At 34.1% G+C, this 12,674-nt stretch overlaps 1 protein-coding gene and 1 long non-coding RNA gene across 2 annotated transcripts; both read right to left on the bottom strand.

Annotated features, from left to right (window-relative positions):
- Positions 1–2,572: 2,572 nt before the first annotated feature.
- On the bottom strand, positions 2,573–12,528 carry LOC107898708 (uncharacterized). Its single transcript, XM_041091142.1, has 7 exons — positions 12,481–12,528; positions 12,077–12,166; positions 10,350–10,407; positions 9,380–9,498; positions 7,254–7,372; positions 3,132–3,303; positions 2,573–2,922 (listed from the first exon to the last, which is right to left on the bottom strand). Exons 5-7 carry the CDS (start codon positions 7,370–7,372, stop codon positions 2,800–2,802), a joined length of 414 nt encoding a protein of 137 aa, XP_040947076.1. The 5' UTR covers positions 9,380–9,498; positions 10,350–10,407; positions 12,077–12,166; positions 12,481–12,528; the 3' UTR covers positions 2,573–2,799.
- Positions 3,357–7,247, bottom strand: LOC107931187 (uncharacterized). The gene is made up of 2 exons (XR_001693168.2): positions 6,740–7,247; positions 3,357–3,514 (listed from the first exon to the last, which is right to left on the bottom strand). It is a non-coding gene; the product is annotated as an uncharacterized lncRNA (long non-coding RNA).
- Positions 12,529–12,674: the final 146 nt, after the last annotated feature.

Below are 12,674 nucleotides of genomic sequence, written 5' to 3'. Positions count from 1 at the left end.
AAGAAGGAAAATAAAGGCCTGATTTCTAAAAGATCTTTCCAGCGTACAAATAAGCAGTGACAGAATCCGCAGAATTTAAAATCAGAAGTAAAAAGAAAAAAGATCAGCACCTCATCATCTTCATACACCACGGTAGCTGGGATTTCCTTGTTGATGATTTTGTCAAATCTGAAAAAAAAAAGCCAAGTAAATGAGAAGGAATGATCCCGGTAATTCACATCGAAGTGAAAAGGGAAGGAGCATTTACCGTCGAGAATTATTCTAAAAAAAAGAATTCTTTTGGCCTTCGGTGACCCAGGACTAAAAAAATTGAGAGGAAGAACTCCAAAACAGACAGACAGAGAGAGAGAGGGAGTCGGCCAATAAATGGGTTGCTATGGATTGAAGGGATAGATTTGAGGATTCAAATTTCAAATATTGGGAAGGAAGCTGGCCTTTGATCGGAGGTAAGATGCCGGAAAGGTGTTGATGCCGCGGAAGTGCCTAGGGTTTGTTACGAAATGACAAGAAATGGAGTGAGAGAGAATAAAAAAAACGAAAGAGAGAATTAACAGAGATGGAAGAATGGAACCTCACCCTGAATATCTCGGACTTCCACAGTGACTAAAGTGCTTATTCAGTCCTCTGTTGAAGGAGTGAAAAATCGTAAAACATTCCTCCTTTCACAAACCAACACAGAAGAATCAAAGAAAAAAAAACAACCATCCTTGGATCTTTCTATTATCAATTAGACAAACAGAAACCATAAAATGGGATAAAATATGCATCATAAATGAGTCCTACGCAAGGTTCCATAAAACCGAGATAATTTTGAGACTATGAAGCATGACAGCAACAGAATATCAATCGAAGAATACATCTACCTGAACAGACATCTGAAAACTACCAAGAATTCAAGCTCAACCTTAGCAGTTTCTAAAATCATATTTCATAACTATATTTGAAACCAAAATTTCAGAACGATGCACTCACTAATGAAACTAATAAAGTTCTGTAAACCGAGACAGTTAGAGACAATGAAGTATCACGGCAACAAAATGTAGATCTATGAAGACATCAACTCAAGATAATCCAGAACTCAAAGTTCAACCTAAGCAGTTAATATATCATATTTCATCACAGTGCACTTTTGCAAACGATAAACATTAATGCTTACCTAGCTGAGGCAGCCCTCTGTCCATGGAAATCAAAGGTATACACATGTCCCGCTGGAGCCACTACCGGTCCCAGATTCAAGAACCAAACAACCAGGAACTACTTCCAAGTACATAATCACAAAGCTAATATCCGCAATATAAAGAATCTGAGTCATATGACTTAGAACCAAAGTCCAGAACTCCGGTGTCAGAGCCAATAGGTAAATGAATCCACCTCTGTTGCTGAAAATTATGGAACCAAATGGCTTCCCGATCCAATCTGAATGTTTAAATACACAGAAACGATTTTGAAGAACCGAATTCTCGCATACTTTAACAGCTTTCATAGTATCATGCCTCTCATATACAATAATCATATCTCCATCTCTAATGCAGCAATTGAAAGATATCTTCATCGAGGAATCCATTAGCAATATCCTTAAAATACGGAAAACACATTCAATTGAATACACAGATAATGTTGGACAATATGCAATTTCTGTACCAGGTGAAGAAGGGATTCACCAAAAATATGCCAATGGAAGCGTAAAATATAATACTTGAACAGAGGTGCCAACAACATAATAAAACAAAATGCAGTCACAGATGACTCTGAGCAGCAAGGGGAAAAAGAAATCAAAGAATAAATTCCATGCTACCTCTAGACAAGTTCTACTAAGAAAGGAAATTGAAATTTAAACCTAACTGAACTCAAGCATTACGGGACTTTGTTCCTTGACCTCCGTAAGATGTCTCAATCACGAATCTAACGGTTTATTGCACATATAATATGCCGCATATTTTGCAAGTCATGCTATATAGTTCTTGATTCATTACAGACAACTTATACATCAGAACATTTCAAGATAAGAAACCACAAAGTAAAGTTCCCCACCAATATCCTCCAAGGTTGAAGGTTGTACTACTCTTACCTCCATTGGATTTACCTTCAGTCCCATCATCCTTCTTATAATCGTTTGGTCTAAGATCAGGACCAATAACCCTTACCCAACTTGCAGCATAAAGCCTAGAGGCCTCCTTCAAGACCTAAAGAAGGATGACAGGTTTTTACTACTTATATACTAAAAATAAATGCCTCTTATTCCCTAAAGCATAGGCAAATAATAGGTTCTTGAGCATTATTTGACATTCAAGTGGTTAACCATCAAGTAAGCAGAACAGAAGATAAACGTCATTTGATCATTTCAATATCCCAATGATCTAATTTCCACCCTGATCACCAGCTAGCATCTGTGAAATTTCAAATTCCCATTATGCTTCTTTAAAATTTGATCACTGGAACAAAAGCAAAAAAAAAATCTTAATAAATTCTTAGCTCTTTTACTTTGTTTTTCATTTTTTTTATAGAGCCATCTGAATGGCAGAAATGATGATAAGTAATCGAACTTCGAATTTGTACATTAAAATCGAAAATATAAGGGAAGAAGAGGGTAAAATTTCCACAACATTACAACAGAACAATTGTATTACATTATTGCAAAAAATAGTACATGTAATGGTATTACAGCCAGCACAAGCGTGCTACAACCTAACCTGAAGACGACTTTGGACTAGAAGTATCGACAGAAAAACTAGTTGTAGAAGTTGAGGAATTATGGACAGCTCTTGTGTGGCAGATGCTTGGTTTAGTGAACCAAGTTGTTTACAGAAATTGTTTGTGAGGCCCCACATGGTTGCATATTAGCCTAATGTTTTGTCTCCCTCTCATCCATCTCAGCAAGATCTTCATGTGCCTCTTGCTTGTAAGTCCTCTCAGTCCAACCTCCTGAACTCATAAACACATTTCTACTCCAATATGTCGAGCACAAGCAAGTAAAGCATGAAAAAAACAATATCGTATGGAATTCAAGATCCTAAAATTATGCAACGATAAAACTGCACTGCCCTTCACTCTTGGGCTTGGCTTAATTAGATGTGGAAACAACAAATATAGATACACAATGAATACAGATTATAGTCTACTAAACAACTGACCTTGACTCGTTCCCAAGTATCACTGACGGTGAGGGGCCCATGCTCCTTGAGAATGTCAAAGGTGACTCTGCTTATGGTCTGCGTTTGCTTTAGCGACGTTTTCAACTCGATTGGCTTCATTTTCGGCTTGCGTTTCGTTGAAAAGTACCGAATCATACTCCCAAACATCCTGCTTTTAATTTCATTTTATATTAATTGCATAATATTAATTAAATAATATTATAATTGCTATATATATCATGTCAATTTGCTTTTAATTCTAAAATATTTAACCCTCAACATTTATACACTATGACAACATTGAAAAAGGAAAATCAAACAGCACTTGTATAAGGTAATAATTATCAAACGATTGACCAAAGACAATCTTTAAATCCTGTAAGCTAACCCAAAACAGAAAAATCAAAAGAAAAAAATTTTATTCAGAACCAGCATGCATCAAATTAACTAAGACAATAAATGAACAAGAAATTGGTTATGACATCATTAGAGAATATATCCAACACATCTTTTTATCAGTCTCATAAACCATCAACCAATAAGCAAATTAAAATTCTGTTAATCAGTCTCATAGAACCTATTTACTTAAAAGATTACAACTCAATTTCCCTTCATGTAAGGCTAGGTAACACATATGAATATAATTCTATCTTTAACCAAAATCAGAGTACTTTCACCACATGGATATATCAATAATCACACAAAACTTCCCATTCAACTGATATACAGAGATACCATGGGTCTACCCAAAACTTCCAATCAAAATCCATTTGCAAACCATACCCAACATAACACAAACAATCCCAAGTATTTTAAAGAAAATATACCCAACACTTACTGACTAATGCAAGCACCCAGCAGTATGAAAAAGAAAATATATATGCATACACGAATCATGACAATCTCCACCGTATATAATCATGAAACCCAAATCGACAAAAACCTTTGCAATTAGCAAATCGGTTGAAATTCTCCAATTCTTATCAATATCAACAAGCATCCCAATTAGATTATTACTATTTTTTTAAAACTAAAGTACAGACTTTTTGAGAAAACTAAGAAACAGAATGTCACAACTCACAACGAATTAAAAAGACATTTTATTACCATCCAGAAAAACTAACAAATAAACTCTACATGCGTCACAACTCCCGCTGGGTTCCTAGAACCAAAATCAAGCCAACACAGATGCAGTAAACAATTTACATACGGATGCTTTTTGTTTAAGCAATTAGTATTCTGCTAAGCAAAGATTTAAAAGAAATAGAAAATAACACAAAAGCTATAATATTAAACAGAGGGAAACAAACAATCCAAAAATAAAGAACAACATATAGTATACGACAAACAAACAAAAATGAAGAACAAGACCGACATCTATATATCTGAAAGACGAAACGAAACAGAGATTTCGAAAGCTGAAACTAAAAGAGAAATTGATACCTGAAATGAGTATCCGTTTAAGCAGCGAATTTCAAAAATCACAAAAACCAGAAACGCCAGAGAAAACATAGGGTTTCTCTCTCACGAAAACTCTCTTCCTACTATAGCGTGTGTTTTTTTGGCCTGTGGATACCCAAGGCTAAAATAGAATGACAGGAAAACGTTGAAAAGAGACCTAGGGTGAGAGAGAATCGCCGAAGAAATGAGAAACAATGGATTGGATAGATATATTTGAGGATTTAAGTTTCGAATGATGGGAAGGAAGCTGGCCTGATCGGAGGTAAGACGCTGGAAAGTGTGTGGAAGCAGCGGCAGCGGTTTGTTAGAAAGGACAATAAAGGACGAAGAGAGAAAAAGAAAATTAGTAGAAAAAAGGGGGAAAGGGGGAGAGAAGAAAGGGAGAACCGAACGTGAGAGAGATGAAGGAAGAAAGAGTTTTTATAATTTATTTTAAAAATGGTTTGAATTTTATTTCATTTTTTTAAAAAATATCGTACTCTGGAAAAGTTATATTCAATCTTTTATGGATTGAAGATACAATATTTTCTTAAATAGTATTTAGACCCAGATAAATTTAGGCCTGTTTTTCCAAGCTTTTGTTTTGCTTTGGGCCTATTTCGTTTTGGAGTCGGTCTTTTAGTCCTGACGGTTCGTGTTTTTGTATTTTAATAATAGCCCAGTATTTTCCTTCAAAAAAAACCTTAAACCGACGCCGGGATATCCTAGGAATGGGATATACCCGGCCGGGATATCCCTCCTTCGGATATCCCCAACCGGGATACACGCGGAATGGGATATCCCTACGTGGAATAAGTGTGACAGGTAGTCCGGTCCTGCAGCATAAAAAATCTGAACCGGACACTAAAAGAACTGAACCGGACAGGGAAAACCAAAATCGGGATGGGATATGAAAGGGATATCCCCAGAATGGCTTCTTCCGAGACGGGATATGACAAGGATATTCGTGAATTGGAATAAGCCAATCTTTAAGTCCTGTAAGCTAACCCAAAACAGAAAAATCAAAAGAAAAATTTATTCAGAACCAGCATGCATCGAGAAATCAACCAGGACAATAAATGAACAAGAAATTGGTTATGACATCATTAGAGAATTAGAGAATTAGAGAATATATCCAACACATCTTTTCACCAGTCTCGTAAAACCATCAACCAATAAGCAAATCAAAATTACGTTAATCAGTCTCATGGAACCTATTTACTTAAAAGATTACAACTAAATTTCCCTTCATGTAAGGCTAGGCAACACAGATGAATATAATTCTATCTTTAACCAAAATCAGAGCATTTTCACCATATGGATATATCAATAATCACATAAAACTTCCCATTCAGAAGATATACAGAGATACCATGGGTCTACCCAAAACTTCCAATCAAAATCCATGTGCAAATCATACCCAACAGAACTCAAACAATCCCAATTATTTTAAAGAAAATATACCCAACACAATGCAAACACCCAGCAGTATGAAAAAGAAAACATATATGCATACACGAATCATGACAATCTCCACCGTATATAATCATGAAACCCAAATCGACAAAAACCTTTGCAATTAGCAAATCGGTTGAAATTCTCCAATTCCTATCAATATCAACAAGCATCCCAATTAGATTATTATTATTTTTTTAAAACTAAAGTACAGACTTTTTGAGAAAACTAAGAAACAGAATGTCACAACTCACAACGAATTAAAAAGACATTTTATTACCATATAGAAAAACTACCAAATAAACTCTATGTGCGTCACAACTCCCACCGGGTTCCTAGAACCAAAATCAAGCCAACACAACTCCCACCGGGTTCCTAGAACCAAAATCAAGCCAACACAGATGCAGTAAACAATTTACATACGGATGCTTTTTGTTTAGGCAATTAGTATTCTGCTAAGCAACGATTTAAAAGAAATAGAAAATAACACAAAAGCTATAATATTAAACAGAGGGGAACAAACAACCCAAAAATAAAGAACAACATATAGTATTCGATAAACAAACAAAAATGAAGAAGAAGACCGACATTTATAAATCTGAAAGACGGAACGAAATAGAGATTTCTAAAGCTGAAGACCAAAAACCCTAAGAAAAACCCACTGAAATACAAGTAAAAAAGCATGGAGCTGAAACTAAAAAAGAAATTGATACCTGAAATGAGTCTCCGTTTAAGCAGCGAAATTCAAAAATCACAAAAACCAGAAACGCCAGAGAAAACTTAGGGTTTCTCTCACAAAAACTCTCTTCCTACTATAGCGTGTGTGTTTTTGGCCTGTGGATACCCAAAGCTAAAATAGAATGACAGGAAAACGTTGAAAAGAGACCGAGAGTGAGAGAGAATCACCGAAGAAATGGGGAGCAATGGATTGGATAGATATATTTGAGGATTTAAATTTTGAATGATGGGAAGGAAGCTGGCCTGATCGGAGGTAAGACGCTGGAAAGTGTGTGGAGGCAGCGGCAGCGGTTTGTTAGAAAGGACAATAAACAAGGAAGAGAGAAAAAGAAAATTAGTAGAAAAAAGGGGAAAAGGGAAGAGAACAAAGGGAGAACCGAAGGTGAGAGAGATGAATGAAGAATAACAGAGAGGAAAAGTATTCTGCTAAGCTAAAAATACAAAAATTATTCTGCTAGGCAAAAACAAGAAAAGATTTTCTACACTTACACGATTGACGCCGATTTTCCACACTTTAGGAGCCGAAGCGCCGGCGACTTTGATGCTCCCCAAACCCGAAACTCGCTCTGATTGAACCGTTCGTTCTTGGTTTGCATCGCAATATGCATCTACAGGAAGAGAAAAATTAGAAAAATTAGGTATCTATCTCACGAAAGAACACAGGAAACAATCAAAAAGAACAAACATAATGAGATCCATCTTTCAAGTCTAAGGGGAATCTTCTCAAGTAGAAAAGTTAATCAATCTTCCTATTAACAACTTTCAAGTCTACTACAATCCAGATTGCATTCAGTGATTAAACATTTTGTACTATAATAAAAAAACATGCAAGATCAACTTAATAACAAGCATGCAGAAATAAATGAACATAGTGGCAACATAAAATTCAATACAATTTGGAACATAGTATTGAGCATCAACCAAGGTATTGCAACCTTCAATGTCAAAGGTTTATGCCTAGCAATTCCACCTCGGCGCCAAATGATAAAAGCACCCTAGAGCCATTAGGGAAAAGTACATTCGATCACACATGCACACCTGGTGCATCTAGATACACTTTTCTGTAAGGCGATAAGTGCAAAACAAAAACACTACTTGAAGTTTTATTTCCTTTTTCCTTCTAATTAAGGTGCATAATATTAGAAACATATCTTCGCTATAAAATCTCATAAATAGGATTCGGTTATTCAAGGATTTGCAAGAAAATCTCCTTCAAAACAAAGGGAAACAAACAATCAGAAAAAAAAAATAAAACACATGACAGACAATAAACTATCAAAAAAATGATGACATCGAAAGATTTAAAATGACAAATATAAGATGTGTTTCATAAGGCTGAACATCGAAACGTATAACAAAAACACTAAAAAAAAAAAAAGAAGCAGCATAAATCTGAAAACTAAAACAGAGATAACAACCACAATACCCGCAGAAATAAAAGATACGCGTAGGTCTGAAACTTAAAAAGACATGAAAAAGGAAAGTTAGTAGAACAGAAAATCATACCTGAAATCACAATTTGATGAAGAAGGGGATTTCAATATCCTGTTGTAGCAAGTACTTTATTTCAGCATGCGTTTACACAAGTTAAAAAAGAGAGGTCAGGAAAAAAATTGAAAGAGACCCCAATAGAATCTGTGAAGTAAAGAAAGGGAGGACGAGAAAATAAAAAAATAATAATAAAAAAGGTAAAAGTAAGAATAAAGGGAAACAGAGGGGACACAATTTAGAGGAGAAAGAAGTGTCTCTCATCAAGAATTTAGAGAGACGTTAGAAGCTATGTAATGTATCTATTTTAAATTTTAAATCAGTGTTAAATTTTCTTGTCAAATAAATTAAAATTATTTTAAAAATTCAAAATATTTATAATTCATTAAAATTTAAAAAGTGTTGAAATGTTTAAAATTTTAACTAATATTTTTATTAAAAATAAAAATTTCATTTTTTTAAAAATTGAACAAATTTTAACTAATGAATCCCGGAAACACTTCCCCGAGGCCCATAATGATTCATTAACCAATCTTAATAAAAACCACTGAACATATTAGCAAAAAGAAGCATATGTCAACTAAAAACAGAGAGGAATAGTATTCTGCTAAGCAGAAATTACAAAAATATTATAAAGATACTATCCTGAGTTCTGAGAGCAAAGGAACTAGTGTAATGTTATTTGGAAAATGAATTATAATGACAAAAATATAAATGATAAGCCGAAATCTAAGCGTGATTTGGGCCCAAAAAAACCAAACCACAAAATTATTCTACTAAGCAAAAACAAGAAAAGAAGAATATATTAACTAAAAACAGAGAGGAAAATTATTCTGCTCAGCGAATATTAAAAAATCTTAATATAGATATTTTCTTCAGTGTTGGGAGCAATAGAACTAGTGTCATGTTAATTGGAAAAGTAACTATAATGACAAAAATATAAATGAAAAGCCAAAATCTAATCGTGATTCAGGCTCAAAAACACCAAACCCCAAAATTACTCTGCTAAGCAAAAACAAGAAAAGAAGAATATATCAACTAAAAACAGAGAGGAAAAGTATTCTGCTCAGCGGATATTACAAAAATTATTCTGCTAGGCAAAAACAAGAAAGATTTTCTACACTTACAGGATTGACGACGATTTTCCAGACTCTAGGAGTCGAAGCGACGGCACATTTGACGCTCACCAAACCCGAAACTCGCTCTGATTGAACCGTTCGTTCTTGGTTTGCATTGCAATATGCATCTACAGGAGGAGACAAATTAGGTATCTATCTCACGAAAGAACAAAGGAAACAAACAAAAAGAACAAACAGAATGAGATCCATTGATTTGAAACACGGAAAGAAACAGAATGGAACTAGTGTCATGTTATTTGGAAAAGGAACTATAATGACAAAAATATAAATGATAAGAATAGGAGCCTAAAATAAGCTGAACCAGGGCATAAAATCTCTCAACCAGAAGGGAAAAATCCCGAACCAGATGAAAAAAGGTCTCAAACCCTTCACAAAAAACTCACACAACAGAATCCAATCCAGCCCAGCAGAACTGAAACTAAAACAACCAGACGAGACTGTCCCCACACAACACTAAAAAAGAAACCCTTCACCGAGGCCTAAAAAACAAACCCACTATAATTCAGTAATTGACTGACTTCTTTTACTGCTGGTTATATTCGGTGCATGGGTTTAAAGTTTCCGTCACTGTCATCTTTTACTCTAATGTAGCCTGCCAAATATAAAAAAAAATTAAAGAAATTCAAATATATATGTAATTCATAAAAATTAAAAAAAAAGTAAAAAAATACATGTGAATGCCGAAAGAATCGCGAGCACCAACACCAAAACCATAGCCACCAAAAGTACCCTCAATCGGGGATTTCAAAAAACACACAATATAGAAACGAAAGAGAAAACTTAGAATTTCTCTACCTCACGAACGTAGACGAGAAACAAACAGAAACCCCAACAGTATTTTGCGAAGGAAAAATAACAAATATAAAGCAAGATAGATACAATATGAGCAAAGCGAAACAGACAATTCAAAAACAAAAAACATATAGTACCAAGATAAATAAACTACAAAAAACCTCACAGATCCATAATTTCAACGGAACGAAACAGTTATTCTTTGAATCTGAAAACCGAAAAAGCTGACAAATATCCAATGAGAATGTTAGTAAAAAGAAGCATATATCAGAAACTAAAAAGAGATGAAATAAAAAGACAGTCTAAGTACATATTCATACCTGAAATTATAAATATACATTTTATTGTTTACTAATATTATTTCCATTATTTAGTTATTAAATCTACAAAAAAGAAAAAGAGAATGTTTACAGAATTATAAATTATAAATATACATTTGTCTGCGGTTGAAAGGGAGAAATCTTTATTTTAGAAACACTAATTGGCCAAAGAATTTTTTTGGTGCGGGAAGTAATATTGTTCAAAATAGAGAGAAAAAAGGGTGGAGAGAAAGTTTATCAGAGAAGAAAATAGTTTGATCTTCAAAAAGATTCTCAGTAACTCACCGCCACCAAACCAATACTCTCACTTAACACCGTCACTGACTACCATTTTCACTCTGGTGCTCAAACACCCACATCACCCTCAACTCCCCATTACCCATCAAACACTCACTGTCTTGCTCATGCTTTTTGTAGCTTTTTTGTAACGCTATTCTTGTAAGTACAAATTAGAATTAAGATGGAACTCCCTCCATAACATAAACTGACTACTTTATTGCAAATTATAAAAGAGCAAAATTATAAAAATATATATATGGGCAAAAGAATTTTAAATGAGTTGGGAGTAATTTTCAAATAAGAACGATAATTTAATTTAATTCAATAAAGACTTGGATACTTTAGTTCAACATCAAAAAGTTCACATAATAAAACAAGACTAGGACAAAATTTATGGGCAAAAGTAGAGATTCTAAACAGACCTGTTAATATTGTACACGACACAAGAAAAATAGCTAAAACACAATATTACACAAGCACAAAAGCATATCAAAATCAATATAACACCAATTATTTTAAAATGTCAAAACTTATAATAAATACATGACACCTTAAACATGATTATGACATTGAAAACAAATGAACAAGCCTTGGATACACAAATTGCAAATTCTAACACTAAATTATTTCATCGGACATCTTTGAGCCTTATGTTTTTTTCATTACACACACCTTACAAGTGTTTTACTGATTGCAATAAGTTGATGGATTGAAATAACTTGCTGATGAGCTTTTAAATTCTAGATCGATGACATACTTTCTGTTCATTGGGAAGGTCATCTATTTTGACTTAAGGAAGGAGGGGTACATGCAATTTAACTCTAAAGACAATTTCTTCCAACAAGGATGAATAATGGATATTGCTTTAAGGTTTTATTAGGGTTTTCCATTGTACGGATATATTTAGAAGCTCAATTTATCTCATGGATTTATGGCCTATAGCTATCAATACTAGCATATCAAGTTTTAAGGTTTTCCTCAGCATTGATGTTCTTTTAGTTCCCCACCTTCTTATAATCACTAATACTCTCTTAGTCTCTACCACCAGAATTTCTTGATACAATTTCCATTTAATTTCACTCCCATTGTCCTTCTCTTTCTTTTCCTTATATAGCATCAAGAGTGAGCAAAACACAAAAGGCAAATCAAATTAACAAAACTTGAGCAGCATTCTTTTAACAATACTCCATACTTTTTTTCCAAATTAATACCCAGCCACAATTGTAGTTTCCTCTATGATAGAGGGCATAAATGTTTACTGCTCAGTTAGTCGTGACGACAAAATAACTTGTACCTTAGACAAACCAGTTAGGCCATCCTTTGATTTTGGAATAATTAAAATGTGCGTAGGAGCCTGGGGAGCTATGTCCCTAAAAGCTAAAACCTAAAAACAAGAAAAAGGCAAACAAACATAATGTTAGCGCAAATTAATGTCAAATTAAAGCAAGAAAAATAAACAAAATTTAAACAACGAAGAAAAAGAGGTAATGCTTTCTTCAATATCAGAGGACGATCATAAAATAAATAGCTGAGGATTTTGATTCATCACAGCCAGAAAAACTTGAGTTACTAAACAAAACTTTAGGAACGAAGAAACTGAAAAACAAAAGTAAAAGAACCAAGATGTTATCGAGGAATCTCGGGAAACAAACAAATCGGGAAAATCGAGAATGATAGGAGGAAGATAGAAAGAGGAACCTTGATGATTCTTCGAGGGAGATTACTGTTGTCAATTGGCAAGCTTCGAATGATGAATCAAAAAGGGAAATCAACAAAATTATAATCAGGGTTTTGAGAATTGGGAGATAGAGAGAGAAAATCCGAGAATCTTTCCTTTAACTTGCTTTAGATATATATTAATTGGTCAAATTCTACATGAGGTCCTTATACTA

Source organism: Gossypium hirsutum, chromosome D04 (genome assembly GCF_007990345.1).
Source record: "Gossypium hirsutum isolate 1008001.06 chromosome D04, Gossypium_hirsutum_v2.1, whole genome shotgun sequence".
Classification (NCBI taxonomy): Eukaryota; Viridiplantae; Streptophyta; class Magnoliopsida; order Malvales; family Malvaceae; genus Gossypium; species Gossypium hirsutum.
The sequence above is the reverse complement of the archived record's forward strand: the minus strand, read 5'-3'. Positions and strand labels throughout refer to the sequence as shown.

What these genes read in the sequence shown, in the direction of transcription:
- LOC107898708 (XM_041091142.1), bottom strand. Translation starts at nt 7,372, where the DNA reads ATGCATATTGCGATGCAAACCAAGAACGAACGGTTCAATCAGAGCGAG. An exon ending in GGAAAATCGGCGTCAATCGT is followed by an intron (nt 3,304 to 7,253) that starts GTAAGTGTAGAA and finishes TGAAATTAAAAG; the next exon opens with CAGGATGTTTGGGAGTATGA. An exon ending in ATACTTGGGAACGAGTCAAG is followed by an intron (nt 2,923 to 3,131) that starts GTCAGTTGTTTA and finishes TTATGAGTTCAG; the next exon opens with GAGGTTGGACTGAGAGGACT.